At 38.1% G+C, this 25,881-nt stretch overlaps 1 protein-coding gene across 2 annotated transcripts in view; it reads left to right on the forward strand.

The window, feature by feature from the left end:
• The first annotated feature begins 2,179 nt into the window (after positions 1-2,179).
• The window catches only part of IPCEF1 (interaction protein for cytohesin exchange factors 1), a 62,122-nt gene continuing 38,420 nt past the window's right edge, over positions 2,180-25,881 (forward strand). For both annotated transcript variants that reach the window (XM_042880170.1, XM_042880182.1), the window contains exons 1-2: positions 2,180-2,395; positions 22,242-22,292. In XM_042880170.1, coding sequence (XP_042736104.1) covers positions 22,269-22,292 — 24 coding nt within the window. In that variant the 5' untranslated portion in view covers positions 2,180-2,395; positions 22,242-22,268. The remainder of the gene's footprint in view (positions 2,396-22,241; positions 22,293-25,881) is intronic.

A 25,881-nucleotide genomic window follows, 5' to 3' on the forward strand; every position in this document is an offset into this window, starting at 1 on the left:
AGAAAAAAACAACAACCAACCAAACAAAATAACAACAAAACCACTATGTTTAAATAAAATGTAAATACTTTTTCACATACCACAAAATTAAATATGTGGACTTGGTATGGTTTTTTTTTTTTTGCTGAAAGTAAAATCTTTCTAAAAAGCAAGTAGCATAATTAAATGGAAAGAGAGGAAGTGAAGAGTTGTTGCACCAGACAAAGCTGTGCTAAATTTTCTTCAGGATGTCCCAAAACTATGGAAGGCCAAATATGCTCATGCAGGTCCTCACTTCATGTTTTTCTTTGTTCCTTTGCTCTCTACTTTGGCTCCTGCTCTTGGCCACTGTCAAAGAGCAGGTTTGGAATTACTGTGACTCTCATCCAATTCAGAGATTAGACTAAAAATCTGTTTTTATTTCCTTTTCAAACCAGGCATATAAGTTATTTAGGAAGGAAGGAAAAAAATTCAAAACCAAAACAGATGTAAAAACTCAAACCCATAAGATCTATTTTCTTCATTGTCAAAGATACAGATACTTCACCTCCTTCATCCCTTTGGGGCATCCGGATTATCCATACTTCTTTTTACATAGCAACCAAGCTTCTGTAAAAGAAAGTGCTGGGAACAAAATCTGTACATCTATCTTCTCAGTCAGCATAGACTGACACGGGCTTTTAGTGTTCAAGAAAATTTGTTTTAATTTTGGAGCTGTTTCTGATGCTGTAAAGACTTTCAGAAGGGCCTCTGCCTTCCTATTCTGCTGTAATCTCCCTTGCAGAGCCTTGCTGTAGCATCCGGCTGCACCATGCGCATCACTCATGCTGTCTCTTTTGTTCCTGTTGTCTCTTTTCTGATCAGACAAAAAGCTTAACAGGAACTACCAATACTGAAATGCGTGAGATGATCTGGAAGTGTTTGCCTAAGTGCTGTTATGCCCAAAGCCTTGTGTCATGAGGTGTTTGGGTCTGAGCAGTTGTTTCTAGTGGCAGAACAGCTCTGTAGGAGTGATGGTGGGATGGAGGAGCTTTGAGCCCTTCTTGAAATGTTGGGGACAGTGCGTAGGAACAGCACTGAGTCATGATGGCTGCGCGGGTGGACAGCAGTGGATAGGCTCTTTGTCTTCTCTTCTAATCTGCTTTCAGATGAGCTTGCCAAATGAATTGTCCATTCTGGTATAAAAGGAAAATAAATTTCTGCTGGTGGTGATGAACTTGAAAATTAGCGACTTGACAATAGTGTAGAAAACACTGTCTCCTTAATCAAGGAAGATTTGGAGGACTTTTTTGAGACTCAGCTAAGCAGCTGCTCTCCAATCACTGTGCAAAAACCAGTGAGATATCCTCAGTGTGTCTGAACGGGAAACTTTCTGCGCTTTTGCACAGACTTGCTATATTTAGCAGTGTGGAAGTTCTGGTAGAGTTATAACACAAGTTCTTGGTTTTTTCCTTACTTGTTCAGTTTAACCACCAAGGTAGAATCTTGTCCTAACTTTTCACTTTCCTTCATAGAATTGGCTCAACACTGAACTACGTTCCTCAAGTTGTTTGGAGATTTGCAGATGTAGTACCACAGTGAAGTGCCATATTGAGGTGCATGTTAAAATAGGAAAAAATTACTTGGAAAAAAAAGTATGTTTTTTTACCAAGATTTCTTGAATCTTAGTGCTTAAATACTAGTATAAGAAGCCTATGTAAAATAGAAAGGGAGACTTTAATTCGCTAGACCACAATGACTCAAACATTTATGATGATGTATCACAAAAAGCTTTAATTCTCTTATCTCACCTTAGTATGACTGGCTGCTGATGATGAAAAGCTTAGATAGGGTGAGAGAGTGGAGGAATGTTAAAAGTTGTAGCTGGATAGAAAGAATGGGTAGGGAGCAACATTCACCCTTCTCATGCTGATAGATGGGTTGACTGCTGTGGCGTAAAAGAGAGAAAGAGGAAGTAGAAAATGCAACTGCTCTGCAACCTCAGCACAAAATGCTGGTGAGAAGCAAGCACGAAACTGAGGTCGGAGCACTTCCTGGTAAACATGTTGGCATTGCCGCATGACACACTTTGCCTGAGGGCCTGGGGGCTCAGCAGCTGGCTGCTCTCCTCATAACAACTCACATAAAAACTGCATTGGGAAGGAATTTAATTTAGTTGATCTAAATGGTAGAGATGGTGTGTTTACACCTAGGGACAGTACCATTTCTAAACGCCGTTGCTTGGAAAATAAGTGTGCAAGCAAAAATACGGCAATAGGTCAGCCTCTTCTTGCTGCTATTTCATAAAAGGACTTTTTTCAAGTTAAAATCTTGAAGGCAATTAATACATTCTACATTTCATATGACTGTTTAAGGACAGCATTTTACTTTTAAATGCAGCAGACCCCAGTGGATGACGAAATTCAGTGCATTTTGGGTGAGTTACCTCCAAGTTGTTTATTACTTATTGATAAATTTTTGGCAAACTGTTAAATGTGATGATAGATAGTTGCACTGGCTATTTATCTACTTGCTGATCTTACACTTGGGATGAAACATACTTACTTTGTGTTCTTTACAAGTATGTAGGTGTGCTAGCCTTAGGAATTTTGGAGTACAAATTTATAGAGTGTATTCTACTGGTTAATTTTTCCCTCTCAAGAAAGGCATTACATTCAACAAATCCCATCTTATCCCAAAGATTTTTTGTATGAAAATTTGTATAAAGATTCTTGTTCCTTTTTCTTTCTGTGCAGCAGCAATATTATTACAACTGGAACTGCAGAAGGATTTTATCAAAGATGAAAGGAAAGTGGTGGCATAAAGTTGTGCAGGGAATGACTTTAAGTAAATAGTAGGATTTAGAATTCTGTACATATGCTAAACTCCTTGGTTAGTATAGTGCTGCAATAAAACCATTGTATAATGTTTAACTTTGGTAATCATCTGTTTTCAAGTCACTTTAAGCAATTCTCTGGTCACTTTTCTGGAAACTGTTTAGTTTCTCTTTTCCAATAACAGCATCATTGAAAAGACAGCTAATATATTGCCCTCCTGTGAAATGTTTATTTTGGAGAATTCCAAAATAGAGATATCAGTGAATTTTCTTCGCATTCCTCTGACGTAGGTGATTACTGTATGCCTCTTTTAAAAGTATGGAGGTAGAGCTGTGGATGTGTCAGTTCCAATCAAGAGGTGAGTCAGTGTCAGAGCTGGGTGGGAGCCTCTTAGTGCTTTTTCTCCCCCTCTCCCCCCACCCAGAGGCAGCCAGTCCATCAGCATTTTATTCTCAAGGTTAGAGGTAAATACACAGCTGATTTCCCTGTAATTCTGCAAAATCATACCTCCCACAAGGTTGATGTGGTCCTGGGGAGAGAGGAATACAAAGCTGGAGTGATATGCATATGACATCTCACTATTCTCTCAACACCAGAGCGCTCAAGGTCTTCCTAGTTCTCTCAGCTTCAAATTCACCTAGTTATAAAACATGTTAAAACAGAAAAATACCTTCACAGAAGTTTACTGCTTAAGAGAAAAGCATTTTGGTTGTGGGAGTTGGTAGCTTTCTACCATAGATGTTAAGTGCCAGCAACAACTGGTTTGCAGGTAACAGTTGGGTATGGCAAGTATGAATCATACTCCTTGACAGAGATGCAACTCTTCCCACTTGCAGTCTCAGGCCTGAGACAGAAATCACACAACCGATATATACATACACATTTTAATAAGTGATATATAATCTGCTTTCTGTGACTTTCCAGTACCTTTTCGTACCTTCATCGGATACTTAATTAGCTGAATAGGCAAAGGAAGGCCAAAATGATACCTTATTTTCCCATCTGCTAAGAAACAGAGATTAACAGAGTAATTTTAATTAAAAAGGCACAATATATAATGAGATGCTATTGCAAATCTGTGACTTGGAGCACTTTTTTCTTTTCTTTTCTGATTCCTGTGTTTCTCCTCCCAAAGAGAAAATAAAAGTACCACGTCTCGAATTCTCAACCTACAGACGTTTCCCCTATGCAGTATCCTTATGAAACAAACATGAAATCTGCTGTAGGAACATGATAGAGAAGTAGATTAATCTGTGAGCTGCCCTCATGTTCCTGGCACATACAGCTCTGGTTATTCTGCTTCTTCAGTCATTTGTTTCTTTGCATGAGCTTGTCAGACTAGTGAAAATTGGGAATTCCTACACAATGCCCTTTTCAAGTTTTTGTGTGTTCTTGTAGTCATGTTAGCATGAGATTCCCTGTGGGTCCCCAGGATTCCAGAAATCTCCCTTCTGCCTCAGTCTCCCCCACTCACTCCCTCAGACAGGAGCCTAGTGATTTCTTCAACATACTTACGCACAATTTTCAGCATCACTTTTTAACTCCTTGCATCACTCACCCTATTGAACTTTTTCTTCCTGTGATGTGCATCATCAGTCAGAAGTTAGTGACAGTCTCTTACTCTTCACCTCTACTGTGTTTTTGAGAAAGCTAATAATAACAATAAAATTATCCTCTGCTATGTATATGTCAACCTAATGTTCCTGGAAATAACTTTATTTGCTTCACTCTGTACACAGTTGTTCACTATTTGCTCTGTTTCACAGAGTAATAATTTCAACTTTGCACAGACTTTCACACTCAATTTACTGGAGTGGTGATTTCCAAATGTGCCAAAAATCCCCTTCCTTCAGTCTGTCTTTTTTGTCACCTTTAACTGTTTATTTCCCCTGCCTCCCTTGCTTTTAGTTCTTTACGACTAGGAAAGAGATGTATTTCCCAGTCTAAATAATAGTTTTGAAATATTTGTTTAATCTCTTATCAGTTATTTATTACAAAGCTGCTTATATTTAAGTTCATTTTGATTCGAGACCTTTTTTCTGTCAATTTTTGATCATTCTCTTCACTGATATTTAATCTCAAAATATTCTTTCTGTTAGATATTGTGATGATTATTTTACACTGTCTTCTACACAGGGCTGTGTCATTGATTCACACAAAAGCATTCCTACACCTATTATATTATTCACCATTCCCTGTCCTATTTATCTGAATATTTTGTTCTGTTTTTTGACTACAGCTGCACCTTAAGAAGAAGCTGTCTTTGTATGTGTTCTACTCCTTCTAAGTTGATGTTTTCAGCAACAGAGCCATTAAGTTAATCAGTTGAGTATTTTCCACTTCAAATGCTATTTATGGAAATTTAACGACAAAAATTCATACATTTAACTTTGTCTTACTGCTCATCTTCAGATGATATATTGGAGAGAAGTTTTTACAGGCAACATCTTTTGTGTTAGAGAAGGTGGAAAAATGAGTAGTAAACAGGAAAAAAAGAGAGATGAAAATATAAGTGTATTATTGTATTCTGAAGGAATAACTAGCTCTTCCCAAAGTTGATGCAAAATACCATTTGCATGAAACACAAATACCAGTCACAAAGGTATAATGCATATGGTTATGTGGTTGACAGCTAAAAAGTGGATTAAAAGAAAAGTGATTTACTTGTGCTTTGTAAAGGGGATTAAAAGAAGAGACAGAATGCTTGCAGCCTTGGTGGAAGCGCTCCTCAGATTTGCGTGTTTGAGGGTGATTGGTTCATTGGCTGGCTGCTATTGAAAATGTGGTAATTCCCTCCTGGCTATAGAAGTACCAGGTGGATAGCCAATGAACTCATTGCTCTAGTATATTCTCATTCAACAAAAAATTCATCTCAGTGGCAAAATATCTTTGTCTGGGTGCTCTGATATACTGAAAACAGTGCGTGTTACTCAGTGTGAACCAGGTGTTCCAGTTACTCCCTATAGACTGATGTGACTCACCTGTTTTCTATGTACTTATGCTTCTGCCAAGACTAATAGAAAGCCTTATAATTATGACAACTGTCATTTGTGGAATTAGCAAGGCTTAAATTAAATTTCTTCGGGGTGTCCTACAGGTGGCACTATAATTTCATAGTGTTGAATAGTAAAGCAGTCAGACCTCTGGGTGGTTCCTATATCTCCCTGTGGACTCTGGAATTTGTGTGCCACAGTAGAGAGATCTGAGGAAATCCTGTGCATCCCTAGACAGCACAACTCTGTGCTGCTTTGAAGAAACATGTCTGTAATATTTCAGAGTAGAAAGGAAAGTTCACTTCAAAGCATGAGACAATCTACCTTATTTCTAACAATGTTTGTCACTTTGAAGAAGATTTAACAGTGCACATTCAGTCTATTCTAGACTAATTCAATAGGTGAAATAGGCAAAGAATGGTGTAAAGAGCAAAATTAAAAATTAGGTTTTTATGCTACTGTTAACTGTTGATTTGTTCTGTAAGTCAAAAATGCATGACTGATACTACTGAATGCATAGGCCAGAAAAGTACCCAAAACTACACGTCCTGATTATTTTCTTTGTCTCTTAGGACAAATTAACATGTAACTTACTGAAACACCTGCCCCATATTTTTTTGGTAGGGCCGTTCATTTTGATTTGTCAGTACCTCAAAAAGGAAAAACGGGAAATAAAAATAGTTGGTGCAAAACTGTTAGAAAGCATGTGCTCCTCTGCAGACCTTGCTGTCAGCCCCATCCCTATTTGGATGTTGTTTCCTGGGACACACCTTGTAGGTGACCCAGAAAAAAAGAACCGGTTGTGCTTCATGCCCATCCTTCCTTTTGTCCCAAGGGCTTTCCTCAGCATGTCTGGGCTTGGGCTGCCCTGCGCCCTCAGCACCTCTGAGTGCAGGGTTCTTCCCTGGAGGACACATGGGAGAGCGAAGCTAAAGGGGCACCTGAAGAATGGGTCAGCAACTGAGACTGTGCTGAGACTTGCACAGTGGGATTTGTTACAGAGAACCTATCCCATGCTCTCCTGTCTCCTACGATGCACTCAGAGCCTTTTTTCAGATGTATTTGATTCTAAGTTTTTAACCAATTTCTATTTGTGAAACAAAATGTTTAAAACTAGCTACCTGAAAACATTTCTTATTTTTCTGTTCCATGCTCAATTTTACTTCTACCTAGCTTGGTTCCAGTGTTAATTGCTCTGATAAGCATAGCTTTTAGCACTTACTTTGATGCCTGGCTTGTGGTTTACATAGTCATGACTTGTAAAAGACATACCAGTTTCCTCTTGGGCAACTTCGGCTTTGCAACCAATTCCTGTAAGAGTTTCCTCTCTGCTTCGTGAGGGATGGGAGTTGACAGGACAAGTGTGGCTCTTCGTCAGAATTCCCTCTTGGTAAGGCTGTGGCTTCTTTCTTTCCTTTTAAGTGACAGACGTAGTTGTTTCTGCCTAGTGACATATATTTTCTTTTTTTTTTTCTTTTTTTTTTTTTCCCCTTTCTTCTTAAAGCAAAAAGACTAGTTTTAGTCAGTGAGAAGTAACATCTACTTGGTGCAATAAGGGAAGTTCACACTGGCATGTAATTGCTGTTCTTTATAAATGGCTGTGTAAAAGATCTTATGCTTCCCCTTTTCCTCTGCTATGGTTTAAAAAAGCAAATGGGTCACCTAAAAATTATGAATTCATCAGGAATAGTGAGTATTTGTGGAGTGAGGACAAGTGTCAGGATGCGTATGAACAACTTCTACTTTGAACAACTTCAATTCAGTCATGTTTCAACGAGATCCAGAAAAGCTCAGGGTGACAGTGTACTCATCATTGCATCAAGCAAATCAGAATCTTTGTTCAGAAGAGAAGCATTCAATATGGGAAACAGCAGTTCCTTTACTGATATTAGCTTCTTAAAATTGTACAAAGCTAGTATCATTTGTAGAGTATGTACTGTGCAATACAGGGGTAGAATGTAATGTTTTGTGGTGACAGTGCTGGGTAGATTGAGTTGTTTTCAATATGAAAAGATCTTGGAATACATTAATTTTAATCTTTTTGTCATAGACATGAATAGATGCAGTAAAGATGCAGAGAAAGTACTATGTGAATATGTTCACTCTCACTATGAAAAATAGGACATCTGGAATTACTATCTTCTGTCCTTTGCCCTGAAACACAAAACCCAGAATACTGACTATATCTCTGGACTCAAGTTTTCCTGCACAGAACGCTCCTCTGGTGGAAGCTGAGATTAACACTTTGTTTAATCTTTTCCTTACCTGTTTGCTTTCAATAAGTCCTTTTTAGGGTGTAGGTTTAAAACTTTTTTTTTTTTTCTTACTGAGGTCAGTTATATTAATTGCAGTCTTCAGAAGACTCATTGTCTCTGCTCAGGAGCTGCAATTTAATTCAATAGGATTTCCTTGTCTGCCGGTTACACCATTTTTTCCATGATTTGCAACTACTCATAAATGCGAGAGGAATTGTTCTGGTATCTTCTGATCAAATGTTATTTCTTTACCTTCCCCTGTGGTGACTTTTTTACAGTTTCTAGAGGCAAAATGCCTCTTTCTGGTAAGGAAACTGTGCCCCTTCTGGGTGCTGACTCTGCTGACGTGGGTACACATGCTTTGAGCAGGATGCAGTCCTGTGTTGTGCCTCAAGTTAGAGGTTTTGAGGATCTCTGCTTTCAGAGGCTTCACCATTTTGACTTCTCCCAGCATTCTGTCTCACTGCCACCTAAGAGACAGCCGTTTACTCCTCAAAGCAGGAGGAGTGGGTACTCAGTGCCGCAGCACTTGTTTTTCGTTTACAGGTTATCCTGATTTAGTAGCACAGGAAGGTGAAATAGCACATTAAAGTGTATACTGTCCGTAAACATGCGCTCCAGGACTGCACCTGCATGGGATCCTGGAAGAAATAGGGTGACAGAAAACTGTTTTGTTCTGTAAATGGCAAGAGTCAGTTATACTGGGTTTTCTAATGTTCTTGTGTGCTTCTTGTGCAACCTGCCTGCTGCTTGTTCTCATTCTTACTGGGAGATCTGATTTCTTCTGAGGCTGTCCAGTGGTCAGAAAGCAAAATTTGCTTCTCGATTTTGAGTGTGTTTCCTCAATTGGATGCAGCAGCAGGGTACTGCATGCCCAGCAAGGCAGGCGCTCCTACATCTGTGTGTTTGCTGCAAAGTGTACTTGGGCATTAAGCTAGCATGGGCTAGAGAGCTTCAGTGATGGTTAAACTGCTCTGGTCTATTTTGTCCTTGTTAATTCCAGGTGGCAAATTGATCCCACTTGATCATCTTGCCCATCCCTTCTGCATGCCTGTATGTACCCTAGCAAAACAAAAAAATTGTGACTCAATTGTGAGTGAATGGGATGAAGATACGTTTGGAAAAAGATGCAGTGGTAACACATGAAGAAACTGTATAGAAGAAGTATTGTACACTCCCTCTAATAAATGGTACAGAGATGGAACATGCTGCAAATCAGCTTGCCATGGTGAGGTTTAAGCAGATTCTCATATACTGTTGGCTCTGGACATAGAAGCAGTAATGCAGAGTGTTTCACAGAGGGCTGTGCTGCTAAATGACAGGTTGAGTAGTCTCATTATTTTGTGCAAAGAGATGTCTTTGAAGGATCACTCTGCCATCTGCTAAGGTACCTACTATTTATGGCTAATGAAGCTAGTACTATTTATGGGCCTGGACAAAGGGTCCTGCTTGCTGCATCACTTACTGCTAATGAAATTATGATGCGTGTGGTTATACAGTCACTGAGCTAGGATATGGGCACTAACGTAATACACTTATATTACCCCTTTCTGCATCTCTGTTTCTCTCTCAGTTGAAGCAGAGCCGTGTTTCTGTATTTTAAGGATTTTTCTGAAAAGCAATGCATGCAGTTAAAGACATAGCTCATTTAGCTGTCATTCTTAAAGCATCTATATGTGTTTATGCCTTAGTGACATTCATTTCTAAAAATATTTCTCTTCTGCAGCCTCCTCTACTCTCTAATTGTTCCCTTCTCTTTCCTCTCATCAAGTTTCAGTCTGAATGCCCTCCAGCATCTGCTTCTTTTGCTTTTGCTGTGGGGCATCTCTGGAAATGTCCCATGAATAGACTGAATTCCTCTGATAGAAGCATGTCTGTCCTCCTTGTCCCCTGCCTGTGGCATAGCCAAGTCATACTTCAATTGTCCCCATGTTCTTGTCTTTTTCATCTCTAAACAGGTTTTGCTGATTGCTTCCAAGAAGAAAAAATCAACAAAGTGCCATAGCCTTGTCCCACCTACTAGCACCTCTACTTCATCTGCAGATATGGCTTCCTCATTTGGAGGATGAGGATTCCTTTTCCCTAGAACCTCCTTTAATCTTTCTCCATTTTCTCAACTAGTATATTATTATTTCTTTAATTAAGTGCAATCAATCAACAAAAACCTCTGCTTTCTGCCATCATTTAATCCTGATGCTTATATTTGACTTTTTTTCTGAGAATCTCTACTTAAAATCTTTCTTTCTGTGACTCTGACTGCCAGTGGTTCTCCATCTGTTTTTTGGGACAAATTAATAATCTTTCAGGAGGTGCTGGTATATCCCAAAATATTGTGTTTAGTCTGCTAAAGGATCCTGTCCTCTGATCCATTTCTTCTCTGCCCTTCGAGTGATTTTGTTCACAAACATCAACTTGCATTCTCCATTCATAAACAGAAGGTCTACTCCTGTAACATAATAGCTATCTTTTCTTTCTGGCAGAGTTTAGCCTGTCTCTCCGATATGCTGTGGCTCGGCTTTTAGCTGGACTGAGCATGACCAACTGCTAAATCATCCCACTCACTTCTGATGGTGAAATTATGTTCCAAGAACCTTCTTCAGTTCTCTATCTTTGTTTCCAAGTATGGTTAATTTTGCACATTATTTCAACTATTTTCACTCTCCATGTACGCGAATAAACTGTTATCTAAGTTGTCATTATTTCATGTTCTGTTTACTGAAATCTCCAATTCTCTGATCTTGACAAAAACAGTTTCACCTCCTCATATAAACTTAGAAACTCACTGCAGTGGTATAATTTTCTTCTCTGCTTCTTTGTTGAAGTCTCCCAGCCTATTTACACTTCTGGACAGTATCTTACATGAGCTGATTTTAACTCTCATTTTGAATTCCCCCTTTTCCCTCTTACGGTGCTTTCATATGCTCCTAAAACTATTCCATTATTATTTTTCTAAGCTCCTTGCTAAGGCACTAACATGAAACTTGACACTATCTGAAGCCTGAACACATGGTTCTGGTGACTACAGTCTCATTGCTATCTTGGAATTCTGGCTTTTGTCTATAACCTTTTCCTGTAACCTGTCTTAAAGTGGAAACTACTGGGAGTAGTCCCTTCTCTTTTCTACGATGCTCTTACAATACCTCACACACAGTCTATTATAATGGAAATAAATAAGTTGCAATTCTCATTACTAACTCTTCATCAAAAAACTACTTTAACAATATTTTGGGTGGTAAAACTGTAAATAATTTTACATAGTTCTCTTCTCTGGTACATTGTGTAGCTGCTTTGTTATCCTCATTTCTTCTTGCAAGGTCTCAAGAGAACTCATGCTCTTATTCTTCAGTGCATCGAAGTCTATGCTTTCCTCTAGGAATAGCTTTTTGGCAAAATTGCTATCAAAGTATTGCATGAGCTGAGTCATATTAATTGTGCTCATTTTCTCCTAATCTAAAGCAAATGCTGCTGCTAGGTAATTTAGCTTAGCTTAAATCTCTACCATAGTTAATATGTCTTAGCAGACAGATACTAATTTGCTTGTGCGTCTGAGCTTTCTGTATCTCCCTAGTACAGTCAAATAATATGTGTGAATCTCATAAAACTCGTAAAGGAGAGCAAAGATGATGTCAAATAGTCAAATTTTCTCAGAAAGCAACATTGTGAAAATGTTTGTGGTGAGGAGGAAGCTGCATTTCCAGAATTTGTTGTTGAATATCGTTTTAGTTAAGAGCAAATAGGAAATTGGGAAAGGAGGTAAAGGGGGTGGAGTGGAGAAGCAGAAAGTATTATTATTATGTACTGGCAATTTAGTGCACTGGAGGGGTTCTTTTCAGGTGTGATTTTTGTCTTGTGTCTCTATGTGGAGTCTTGCGGATTGCACCCAGGCATACAATCAGCACACTTAAAGCACTTTCCCTCCTGCTGAGACTAAGATTGAAGCTGTTCTCTTAAGTGCCACATAGCATACTCAATTGCAGGGGGATGCAAGGCTCTCAGTTGTCTGTATTCTGAATACATTGTCTGTATGTGGAATAAACCAAGTTGCCAGCAAAGATGCATTGTGGAGATACAGTTCTAGAAGAGTGGATGACAGCAATTGAACCCTGGTTTTAGGTTTCTGCAACAACAGAAGAGAGACCTTGTTCTTCTGTCAGCTAATTCCTGAGTCCATAGGGTTTTCTCCAGTTCCCCTACATCGAAGATTTCTGACAAGATCAACTTTGAGATGATGGTTGCATGATAGCCTGCTCACCTCCTGATGGAAACACTTGCAGTGCTTTAGAGATAGCTACTCAGCACACCAAATTATTTTCATCCTGTTTTGGTCCATTACATCACTTTATAAAATATTCCATTGCATTATGTTTGGGCCCTTTATGGCTGCCTTGTAGATATGTGAGAATATTAGTTGCTCAGTTAAAATCTCTACCTTTCCTCCATTGTTTCTCATGCATTCTTTTACTTTCAATGAATTCATACAGTATGAACATACTGGCTGCATGAGCAACACTTTAGGAAACATGCCAAAACCTTGACTGACATCCAGTTTATAGAGCTATTACAACCACTTACCTGACTTACAAAACCCTGTGGAGTTTCAGCCTTGGCTACCTTGAGTTCAACATTTCAGCATTCCTTTGTCCTAATACATGTGGTCAGCTCATTTTCTTTTGCTAAGAAATGGAGTTTAAACTCTGAAGTAGCAGACATTTAAGGTAAAATTAAGAGTCCTTTTCTTTGAAGTACCTTGATTTTCTTGCTGGAATAGTTTGGATTTTTTCTTCCTCATAAATCTCAACAAATCATGTACTGAGGATAAAAGTCCTATCTACTTCACGAGAGGTGGGTTCCCTATTCTAACCTTGCAAATGTTTGTTTTACATTATTGCTGAGTTGTTTTCAAGTTACAAAATTAATACTTAAAAGCTTCAGTAGATTTTGAAATACGAATATTTTTAAACAAGGACGTAATGAAATTTAATTATGGCATCATTATTCAGCCTGGAAAAGAGAAGGCTCCGTGGTGGGGAGGACCTTACAGTGGCCTTTCAGTGCCCAAAGAGGCACTACTGGAAAGTTGAGGAGGGTCTTTTAATATGGACATGCAGTGAGACAACAAGGGGAAATGGCTTTAAACTGAAAGAGGATAGATTTAGACTAGATGTTAAATTCTTTACTGTGAGAGTGGTGAGACACTGGTTGCCCAGTGAGGTTATGAATTCCCCGTCTGGAAGCATTCAAGGCCAGGCTGGATGGGACTTTGAGCAACCTGGTCTAGGGGGAGGTGTCACTGTCTGTAGTAGGGGGGTTGGAACTAGATGATCTCTAAGGTCCCTCCCAACCCAAACCATTCTAAGATTCTATTATTAAAGTTTTATTCCACTTAATGTTTTTTGTCACCCTATGTTGGGGTACAGATTTTGACAGAAGGGAAGATAAATGGGGAAAAAAAGTCAGGAAGAAAAGGAAATGCACAAGCTGGAAATGTTTATTTTTGTTTAATTAGTCATTTAGTCATTAGACCATTTAATCTAATCTATGTTTCTGGATAAAACCACCTGCCCTTGTTTTTTTTCTGTGTACTCTCTTAAGAAAGTTTATTAAATCTTTCAAGATTTCAGGTTTATTCAGTGAAAACATTGTGTTCTCTGAAACTGTGAAAGAGAAGTACAGAACAGGACTAACGATATCTTGAAGATGAAAAATCTTCTGTTGTCATTGTTACAGTGTCAACCTCTTAGTTTAAAAATACTTCCTCACTAGTCGATAGGATTTAAAGTTGTCATTTTGGCATGTTAAGTTTGCTTGAATTTGATGCTTATCTTGCTCATATTTAGACTTCTTTCAAGTTAATTCTCTTTACTGAATGTAATGTAATGGATATAAGTTCAGATTTTAAGGAATGGGGAGTAATGGATTTCTCAAGAAATTGGGTGTTTACTGGTATTATGTAAGATTTTACATTCAGATACTCCCCTCAGAGCTGTGTATCCTTGCTGAGGTGTTTCTGAATGTGCTCATGTATTTGAAAAGCACCATCACTCATTTTGAAGTAGTAACTCAGTTGTATTCTGCCAGTGATACGCATAGAGGAGTTGTATCCAAATCTTTCAGAGACTTGATTTTTTTTTCAAATCTTGTCAAAGACTTTAACAGGGCAGGAGAATTATAACCATGTTGGTCTTGATAATGATTGCAAAATTGATGTCCTAAGTTGTAACATCTGGTCAGAAGGCACAAGAATCTGCGAGCACAAACAGGACGTGTCGTGGCGCTTGAGGAAAGCATGAGAGATCAGAAAAAGTGTGTGTTGAAAGTTCTGTCATCAAGTGAGCTGATTTCAAATGGGACAAATTATGGACTTTTCAAATTCTTGTATCAGTCTCTAACTCTTCAACTGGTATAAATTATAGCTCTGTAAAGGGAAATACTAAGCATGGGGTAGCTTTTCTCCAGGCATTTACTGCTCATTAATTAGTATTCTAACCTGGTTGGATTTGTTGCCAAAAAGGCACATGGCATGAGAAGGAAAACTCAAGTAAAAATAAAAAATTATTTATTGAAAGAGGATCATAAAAGTCAGATTAACTATAGAGGCTACAATTACTGTGAGCCATAAAATGTCACTAAATATTTGATGCTGCTGCTTTTATTTTGAATTTATTAACATTTGTTATCAGTGGAAAGTCTAATAGTTTTTTTGGCTGTTTACTTCTGCAAAACTTGAAATATATTTGTATAGGAGTTAAGTTCAAAAATGGAGGTACTTTACGTCAGCCTACACTCTTCCAAACAGAAAAGGAGACAAAGTGCATGGTACTAGTTCATCAGAAAAACAGGAGAGAGAGACTGGGACTTAAAATTGTCTAAAGTATTGGGAGAACCGCAATGTTGCGGAATTGGAAGGGAAAAAAATTTGGCGAAATATGGTTTGTGGCATCTAAAAGTCAAAATCTTGTGAGAAAACCTAGAAATTGTTCTTGTGGAAAATTCAATTTTTGGTTTTCTGCAAACAGTTCTGTTGCATTAAACTTTCCTCTATAGAAATGTTCCTTCCTTTACTTTCAGACTTTACTGCAATGAAGGCAGCCTCTTAGAAAAGGCGTGAGGGAGTGTTCACTCGTTTAAGTTTCAAGAAACTGATGCAAGTGTCTAATATAGTTGAGCTTACATTTAAGGGAGTATCAAACTGTCATTTTTAATGATTTATTTCTGTGTGCAGATGTTCTGGCGAGGGCTATAGTGTTGAAGAAGCAAGAGTGATAGCAAATCCTGGATGCCTTGAGGTGCTGATGTCTGCAGAAAATTGTAGCAAATATTTGCAACCAGTATTGTATTTTTCTAAATTTTATTTCATTTCCTAGGGTTGTACTGCTCATGTTGGACAGGACCCTTTTTTATGCTGGTAGGAGGACATTTCTAGGAGATATTTATTACTATGCTCTTCTTATGTGGATTTCTCCCATTGTTCATTGCAAACATAATTTAAGTAAAAAAGAGCTGATAGTATTCTGAGCATATAGTGGGAGTTCACGTGATTAACAGAAAATGAAATCTATTGCTGAATTCATCTAGAAACAGGGAAGCCATTGCTGATTAAGTTGGATTTCAAGGACAAAGGGTTTATAAGAACATTATTCTTGTCGTATCTGTGAACTTCTATCCCAGAGGTGATTTTTTCACCTCTCAGCAGTCCAAATTTGGTCTAACTTAGAAGTACTATACTGGCTACCAGCCTCACACCCAACTTGTGGCCTCCCTGTCTTAGAAACTCCGTGTTACTAGCTAGCATGTAGACCTGGGTGTTGAATTTAGGAATAAATAATAGATAAATTTATCTGGTAAAGCACAGATGTGAGCAGACCAAATTTTCCTCAATCTCTCATTCCTGGAGAAAGAAGAGAGCATGCACATTTCTATAGCTGGCCAGTCTTCTTTGTAGTCTAGAAGCAATTTCATACTCCTACACTGCAGTCCGCCAGAACACTTTGCTGTACCTCCCACTAGGATTGCTCTGCTGCACTCGTGTGACTTGAGTATCACTTTTGTGTTTTGCATACTATGAAGGGTGGAAGGAATATAAATTCTTCAGTGCTCCTGAACTCTTAATGAAAAATCAGGCAGTTTTCATGATATGTGTTTGTTTGTTGGTGAACTGTATACATGGAGTGGAAGTCTTTGTTGGAAGAAGAAGCTATTTATTGCTTAACTCTCATAAAGATCGGTATAATGATTTTGCTTTGCTTTTCAAAAAGCTGATCTCTTGATGTTTCTCTGAAGGTGTGAATAGTTGGCATTTTGTATAGATACAGCCAGCGTTGCCTGGGTGAAAGGAAGAAAATTCACACCCAAACTTCAGAGTATGCAAAAAGCAGCAGTTTTTTAGCCTTTTTTTTTCCTCAACCATGGGAGTCAGAAATGTGCTTCTGTTATCCTGATGTATTTCACTGCATACAACTGTAATGGGACTGAATGTCCTTGTTTCACCTCTCATCAGGGCTGATCATACTGCTCAAATAACTGGTTTTGGAGCATAGGAGAAAACTCCATCCATCGTGCCCTAGAGAGAGAGGAGCTGCATGCATGGAATGGGTCAGTTGGCTTCTGCTCCAGTCTTGGTTCCATGTCCTTATGTCAAATAATGGCTGCACACACGCTGGCTCTGCTGGTACTGGTGTGAGGCTGTGGTGTCCCCAGGCAGCTCTGCAGTCATAGCAAGAGCAGCTACAGGCATCTGAGCCCTCTCCACAGCACTTATCTCTGAGGGTAATTTACATTTGCATGGTGATTTGGGGGGCAGAGGAGAATTAAAAAATTATCCGAAAAAAATATTCCACTGTGTTCTAGGGGGAGGTTCTGAAGTTGCTTTGTCTTTGGGGTGGCATGGGGCAGAGCAGGAAGCTAGGATGTGCAAAGCAGACTCCTTTCCTGCCCTTCGTGAAAGGATGCTGAGGAATGACAGGGGCACACCAAAGGAACTGGTCAGTTCCTCTTGGAAGGTTGTTTTTTTTTTTTTAATTATCCCTGGTTTAAGTTGGGTTCATTTTGATGAAAATACCTTTACTTTTTTTTCACTTTTTCCTCTGAATGTTGACCTCCTCATTTACAAAATGCTTTGCAATAAACTATTGCTGTCATTCCTTTTTTAAATTTTTTTTTTTTTTACTTTTCATAACTGACAAGTGCATAAAACTTTCTGCAATGCCTTCATAGCAAATGTTTTTCAGAGCAGACTTCCAGTGAGGATTGCTCAGGTTCCTGCCACTGCCACCATTCGCATTTAGCATTAATATAGCTCTGGTCCTTTATGTTGAGGAGACATCCCTCTTGTTTGCTCTTTAAGTCTTGGACCTTGCCATTTTCCATCAAAGCTGTGTTTGCTGAATGGCTGATCTCAAAAACAGAGCAGAATGATGCGCTCTCTTCTGTCATTTGTTTTTGTTTGGGATTTGCATGACTTTCTAAGAGCAGAACAGCACTAGGAATCAGCTCAATGTTGTACGAGCCTGCATGCAAATTCATGTTTGGGGCAGAAATGCTAATTTCTGTGTTCTCTTTTTTTTCACCTGTGAGACCCTGAGGCATCTGGAGCTCCTCTCTTCTATTGAAACTTGTCTTTCTTCCCAGCCACTTTCCTTTAGAAGGCAGCTGCTTTCTTGGAACTGTCAGTGCCTGTCCCCTGCCACTCGCTCTTGGCTCCCCGGCCAAACTGATCATGGCTGGCCACCATCCCATCAGGCTCTTGGGAAACCCTCTTTGTCTCAGAGGCAGGAACAGTGAACTTTGTTCCAGTTTATCCTGGCTCTCACCCAAACAGAGCCAGAAGTTGCCTTTTTGAATTGCTTGCAGGTGGGGGGAGTGAATCATTTCCAAATACCTTTAAAAATAATGTTGTAACTGATATTGTTATAATGTGGCAGATGGATTTCCTTGCTGCTAGGCCTGCTATAAGAAATTATGCAGCTATTCAATGGTTAATTTTTACTTAATATGCTTAACTTTATCCATTGTGGTCAATATTGAAAGTATTCTTTGACAATTACGACTTACTTTTTAATAATTATACCTTAATAGACTTGTTCTTTTCAATACCGAAGGTGTAGTTTCATCTACATTTGGAAATATGGAGTAATGGAGACTCAGCTGAGGCGGCATTGTCCATGAGCTTTTGTGTAAAGTGCTTCATTTCCTGTTTGCCATATTGCACGTCACCAGCTCAATACCTGACTTTCCTCGTGAGCTGGGAAATGGAACAAATCTGCAGATCACAAATCGATTGTGCAAGTAGGACTGTTGATTTAGACATTTAATTAACCAGTTAAATAACTGACTAGATCTGATTAATTAGTAGCTAATGATAAGGTTCTGACAGATTAAATTGATCTCTAGTAACCCTCAGGGCAATTACTAATCGTTGTGATAACTTTTCCCCTGCATTGTTACAACAACCTCAGTTAGAAGTAATGTGATAATTTAGGACTATTATATAAGGCTGTCTCCTTGACACAGGACAGTGCTTCGAGCACTGCTATAATTAATTTGAGGCAATGTTATTCCTAATGCTTCTGAGTGAGATCAGTGATTAAGTAATCATTCATTTTCTAGGCACATTTTTGTAGTGCCATTGCTAATTTCGTATTGCCTGTCAATTCCTTGCCCATTGAAGTGCAGATTGTGGTAGGCAGCCAAACAGAAAGTTAGCAGATATGCTAAAGACAGTGACCAATGTGGGAAATGGAAGGCAAAACATTTATTTTCCAGGTTTTCTTATGACCTTGACTTGGTGCTTGGAAAAAACAGGATTTTTCTAAATGCCATCTGAATAGACACTGAGCTATGCACATATTGGGTGCTTCTACAATACAAATGGTTTGACTCATATTGCATATCTCAAATATTTTGCTCAAAAACAGAAAAGCATATGCCTGCACTGGATGTCATCTGAGGGATGCTTGGAAGGCATGTCTGGCAGATTTACTCCAATGTCATCATAATAAGACAATGTCAGGCCATGTAGATTTTAACTTCCACGAGAGGAGTATTACTAATGGATTAAGATAGTTTTTTTTTTTTCTTTTCCCCAAATGACAATCATTGGAAATTCAGTGGGTTATTTTTCAAGCTATTTTTTCTCATTCTTTTTCCCCACTTAACTTTGCTTTGATCTTTAACAGAAGTATTTCTATTTATTTCAGAACAGATGATGCAGGCAAATGGAAATGATTGCAAGATATTTCTGTTAAGTCACTTACTGTATTTCCACATTCATTGCAACATCTATTTCTGATGTACCTACTTGTTTACTACTCTTGAAAGAGCAGGATTGAAGGTGTACTAATAAATAAAGATATGCAATCTGATATTTGTAGTTCAGCTGTTGAATCAAAACAAAAAACCCTCAGAAAATTGAATTGGAAATCTTCTACCTGAAACTGCTTTTGGCATAATTTATTCAATTCAGACAGAAATTAAATGACATCTCTAAATAAAGCTAAATAAATGTAGGTTTACAAACTGATAATGTAAAACCCTCCTATTTAGATTTAATCCAGTAGATTAATTGCATTTTATCCTGTGGGGTGTGGGAGATTAAGGTTTGTTCTCTCCATTATAAACCCCTTGAGGTGGAAGAACTTGTACTGTGCTTAGTTTTATTTTCTCTCTCTCTCTCTGACTTGCTCCATTTTCCATCAGCATCCACCACGGATGACTGCAATCCTGGAATCTTAAGGGGTGGACTGGAACACCACATTCTCACCTTGGTGGTTAGGGTACCCTTTTGCACGTGATACCCTACTTATTTAATGTCTGCCTGAGTTGGGGCAAAGATATGCACATGTCTGTAGTCTTTAACAAGTGCTATGAAATGAGGTGGTCCAGGCCACTTGTTCTCCTGCTGCATCTTTTCCAGTTAGGAATCAGGACAGACTCCCTGTGATGTAAAATCAGTTCTTGTCTCCTGCTGGCTTGTTAATCTCCTGGGATCAGATGTAGTTTTGTGCTATGGAAAGCCCTTTTAATAGCAAAACCACCAAATACTGGCATGCTCCCGGACTACTGTGAAGCCTGAGGAGAGTGGTGTGGCCACCTCAGATCATATGCGTGGAATGGACATGGCTCAGCAGGAGATCTAACTGTAGTGTAGATCAGATGTAGGGAGGGAATTTTGATGGTGGACTACAGTTTCTAGAGACAGCCCTGGTAGACTCATGGTGGTCCATCCAATCCAGTAGGGTGGATATAGCATAGCTCTTCTTTAGTGGCTATATTTATCCAACTCCATCACTTAATCCATTCATCTATTCAGAAAGGATAGGTGCTTTTCCCATGGAACAGCTGTGAATAATTGAAATGAAGCACTTTACTATAGTGCAGAGATAAACAAGGCATGCCCTTCCTAAGTGTTGGTTTGGCAGCTGTTGAGTAACATGAGTAAGCATAAAAATCTTAATGTTATTTCACAGTGTAACTTATCTCACTCAGAATAAGTTTATTTAAGGGAAATAAATTTAGGTTATCTATATGAGAGCCAGTCTTTAGTGAACATATATTTACACCTTTCCATACACAGGGAATAATAAATTTTATGCTTGCTTAGAATGAGACAGAAGTCAATACTGCTTTTGAAATCTGGATGCTGGCTCAAAGACTGCTTAAGCTGGTTTCTGGAAACCAAATAAAAGTTTGAGTTAAAGTCATTGAGAAAGACCTGCTGGAAGCCATTTCAACTCTTTTGGCACAAGTCACACAGGCGGAAACATTTCCTTGCCAATTAACTAATGCTTCTCCTCTCATTTCTTGTATAGTGGCAGATTCAAATTTGGCAGTTTGTGTAATTACACACACTCTCCTCGCCCCTAAAACCTCAAAGCATACATGAAATGAAGAATTGACAGGAAAAAAAGCCACATGTCACAATAATTAGTATAATTTTGTCTGCTATTCCATTACTTTTTGGCACAACATTTGAAGTTTATTTAATTTGCTTGTACAAGTAAAGGTGTTTCCTCTGTTTGTTTATAATGGCTATTATTTCTAAACATCCTTGAAATTATTTGCTATAAAATCTTTCCTCATCTTCATAATACTTTAGTTTGAGCCACTTTTAGAAAGTGTGTCCTTCTATTTTTGAATAGAAGAAGCTGAGAGTCAGAAGAATGTGAATTTGTTTGTATTTCTATTTTTGGTTTGACACTGCTGGAAGCCAGTAGGTGGGTTTTTATTTCCCAATGTTTTATTTTCAAAATAAAGCATTACGTAGGAGGAATAGCACATATCTTAAATTTTTTGTTTTAATAACAGGAAAATGTTCTTGTTACAAAATCTTCTGAAGTGTCTCTAGAAATCCCTTCTTGCTCACCTCAGCAAAGTCTTCTACTCTCTCCTTTTTCATTGAGAGATTCTTTCATACAAAGAGATGAGTTCTACAGGAATTTTGCTTGCAACAAAGAAGTTGGCATGTTTTCCTTTACTATCTCTGCTACACAGATTCTTTGGTAAAATGAACATATAACAAACATAAGGAAAATAATGTAAGGAACAGACTATTGACTGCAATCAATGTACTAAAGGAAATTGTATACACAAAGCATGTTACCTTTTTATCCGTGGAATAAAACCCCTAGCATATGCTACTGGACTACACAGATTTTGCTGTCCAGGTTGGAAAGCTACAAGTTGTTATAAGGTAGTGAACTATTAAATCCTCTGCATTCAGTAAAGAGAGTAGACTAATTGATTAAAATTCTCAGAAAACACACAATAACTCAGCTGAAGTGGAAATAAAAATTCTATTGATATCTATCGCACTGGGGGGTTCCAAGATTTATTTACATTCTATTCATTTCCTAAAAAAACACCCTAACCAACCAATCAAAAGGCTCTGAAAACAAATAAACTAACTAAAACCAGCTCCCATCAAACCATATTGATGAGTTTTAGTATGTTTATTTAAGAGAAAAACTTGGATAATATTTAGTGGTTGTTACTGATAGTTGACTTCTATATCAGTACAATTATTTCACACAACATAGTGTTACCTTAAGGAAAGATCTATTTTTGAGAGAGCGAGAGAATAAGGAAGGATGAAGATTTGGCAAGACATATCACATTAAACCTTTTTTCACTCTGTTGCCAAGACTAATATTAGATGAAAATATAATGAGGAACTAAAGTAAACAAACCTTCTCTTTTTACAGCTTTCTCTCTAAACTTTGAAACCATTCATGGAAGCTGATGGGAATGCCCCTGTAAGTATATCTGAAATTATGCCAGTTTTTGATCAGTGGAAGAGGTCATAGAACATCAACATTTGAATGGTATCTTGCTAATGGGCCAAGTCAAATGGTGAGACTGTCACTGGCTGTTCCAGTTCTACTCTTCAGGTGAAACGGAGTCTGTTGCATAGGCCTGAAGCCTTATCTTCCAATCCTACCTTTTAAAGAATGAGGAAAAAATAATTCAGCGCACATGAGCTTAGAAAATGATTTTTCTTAGACACACATCTGTAGGACCCTTGAGGTTTTAGGAAAGTATAGCTCTGTAGAAGATCAGCTGTTAATTGCAGCCTTTTTGTCTTCTCAGACTCATGATTCATGAATAGAACTTCAGGTGACATGAAGCCTGGTCTTCGGTATTAGAGCACTGCTCCTGCTTTTGCTCACTGAGCAAGTTTTCTTTCCCCCACAAACAGCTTCATGCACCAATTTCACTCCACTACTTTCTTCTGGAGCATTTGCAAGCTGGAGCCCACACAGACTCCAAGAAGAAGCATCACCTGGGCAAGAATTGACTGCTTCTTGGCAGTTTTCCAAAGGGATGCTGCCCTTCATTAGCAGGGGTAATTGCTCAAGACCTCCTATTTGGGCTAGGAATATATGGCAAAGGTGCTACATACTTCAAATATTTTGATGTTTCAAATCAAATATAGGATCTCTAAACGGGCAAAATCTCTTATTTAAGATACAGCTTCTCTTGTACATTTTTTGCTTACTGATGGAGCCAACCTGGCACAGAACTGGTTGAGAACAAAACTCAGTTTTTTGCAGCTGGCCCATGCGTGTATTTGCCAAGTGGAGAAGCAATGGGCAGTGAGCTTAAAGCCTGTATTTTCATGCAGCATCAGTATCTCATTTTGTTCCAGCCTTTGGATATTACTAAACAGATGAACAATCCCAAACCTATAAAGGAGAAAAATAAATAAATAGATAAAGATTCCCAGTATTGACAGCCCTGCATAAAAATTACAACGGAAGTTACACTAACTCTAATATTTTGCATTTATTTCACACCTGTATGAGGATTGTTGTTTTCAGACATGTTCAGCAGATAGAAATAGATTTTTTTCTTATTTCTATTTTGCCCTGCTCAACCTGTGATAGTGAATATTTTTTGCCATCAGGAAATTGAGCTTTACAGGGAAACATCAATTTTTGTCAGAACAGTAGTGAAATCATGACATTTAGTTCAGTTGCAGTTGTTCCAGTAAGTATTTGTGTCTAGAAGTTAAAGTATGTTTGCTTCTGAAACTGCTGCTATGCGCCTTATTGGTAGTATTGGTTTTACTGGTAACTCTGTATTCCACATTCAAGCTTTTTTCTTTGTTCTGAATTGGTGCTATCCCTTGCTACCCTTGCTAGGACTGAAACTTAAATGTGCCTCTTAACCTCTGTTCACCAGGGTTCGCTGAAAAGGTTTTTCAAATCTTGTATGCCGATTTTCAGAGGAGGAGCATTTAATTTACATTTTGAGGAAAGATTTTCAGCTGCAAATGTGTTGATGTTCTTGTGGAAAACTGAATCCAAGTGGAGAAGAATTACATGAACCTTATGGTAGATTAATGCAAGTATAGAATTTTTTTCTGATTGTTTAGGATAAAAACATTCTCATTTTTAACTTTTTTTCTAATTTTTTCTTTTTAATTTCATAAAGTATCTATTTAACTAAAAGCACTGGTGCAGTAGAGAAAGAGTTTTGTTTATTTTTTTTAAAGATCTACAAAATTTAAAAGGGAAGTTTGGATGAACAATACTGGATTTCATTGCCTATTTCTTTGCTGTGCTCTGCAACTAGAAATTCCATCTTGTGAAGAATGACACATATTTTTTCAAGATGACTTTGACCTTCTGGGCAGAACTAGAAATGTCATAAAGTTGTTGAATTCTTATATTTGGATTAATTTGTTAAAAATTTATGTTTTCTTTCAGGAATCTTATGAAGAAAAGGATAAATTGAACTTAATTCATGAAATTTCACTGAGCAATGATTTTATTATGGATTTGTCACTGATTTTATGCAGGCAAACTAAATGTAATGCTGTCTTGAGAAACAGCCCTTCCTCCTCTGATTAGCCTCCCAGTTCCTCTAGTGAAATATAAAGAGATGGAAATCCATCACCCCCTGTCAACTGCCAGGAGGAAACAATCATTGTCATTGAATAATAAATGCAATAGTTGTGTGAATGCTTTCTTTTTTATATTTTTTTTTTTTTTTTTTGCTATTCCAATCTCTGAGTAATCATTTTCCTCCTCAGCCTATACATAAAGCAGAGTCTAGCAGAGATTTAGGTAATACAGATGTTAACCTTCTCTTTATGAATGATCCATAGGCCAGGCTATGTTGTGTTAGATCATCAATAAGGCTAGTGGAAAGACCTACTTCTTCCTCAGTTGCTTATAGTGAGCCACATCCTGTGTCAGGTTTTCTTTTATCATTGTACAATTTTATGTTGGTTAAAGATGAACTGACCCCTCTGTAGTGTATTGACAAAGATGTAATATCATTCTACTTCATAGCTTTTGCTTAAAGGTAATTAATTCTTATTTGCTTTCCTTAATGCCACTTTGGTCACACTAAAGGAATAGGTGATTAGTGTGACTGCGTGATCTATTGATTCACTGAGAATATGTGTTATTTCCATGGGCCCTAAAATAAAGCACTACTTTTTTTGAATTGAAGGTATGAGAGTAGGCCCACATAGGATGGGGAAATAATGGAGGTTCCAATACAACTGATGTGTTTTCTCACTGCTTTTCTTTATCTGTTGTCATGGAGAAGTTGGAGAGACTGAGAGATCATGGTAGAATTAAGAAAAAAATAGGCAAGTTGAGAGAAGAATATATGATGATTAAACAGGAATCTGAGATTATTCATTCCTGGTTAAGCCTCAGATCGTCTCAAATAAGCGCCAGATAAGCACAGGACTTTGCAATATGCAGTTCTGCTCTCTAATATATGCTGCAAGGATAACTGGTTAGAGAACACTCCAGCTCTTGTAAGTACTGATACCAGTGGTTTCTTGTGATATTGTTTCCGGATGCTGTAGCTTTACTCATTTTTAATTCACCTGTGAGAAGAGCTATCAAATCCTTCAACAGTAGTATGAAAAAGGCTTTTGTTTGCTCTAAGGCTGCTTGTTAGCTCTGGGAGACTGCATTAGGAATGTTTCTAGCGTAGCTCTGCAGCGGATCAGGTAGTTACCAGCTTTGCATAGCAACGTTGTGGCCAAGCATATTAAACCATGCATCACCTTATCTAGCGTTCATCATCTGGAGGTTTCAAAACCTTTCTGAGAAAATAAACGGTGTGAATTTTTTTGTTTCCATGCTGGAGATGGAAAGGTTGAAATCAAGAGAAGTGAAGTGCTTTAACTATAGTCGGCCAGTCTGCTGGTAGAGGACTTACTCTCAAACCCAGATCCTAGATTTCTGATGACCTCTTTCTCAGTCTCTGGTCTCCTGTTTTAATTTCATTTTCTGTGCACTACAAATGAGTAAATGTAATTCGATTATGTTATTTTTGCAGTGAGTAATATTTTCATGTACTGTATGGCAAGACCCT

Source organism: Lagopus leucura, unplaced genomic scaffold, assembly GCF_019238085.1.
Source record: "Lagopus leucura isolate 7727_CA_CO unplaced genomic scaffold, USGS_WTPT01 Super-Scaffold_73, whole genome shotgun sequence".
Taxonomy (NCBI): Eukaryota; Metazoa; Chordata; class Aves; order Galliformes; family Phasianidae; genus Lagopus; species Lagopus leucura.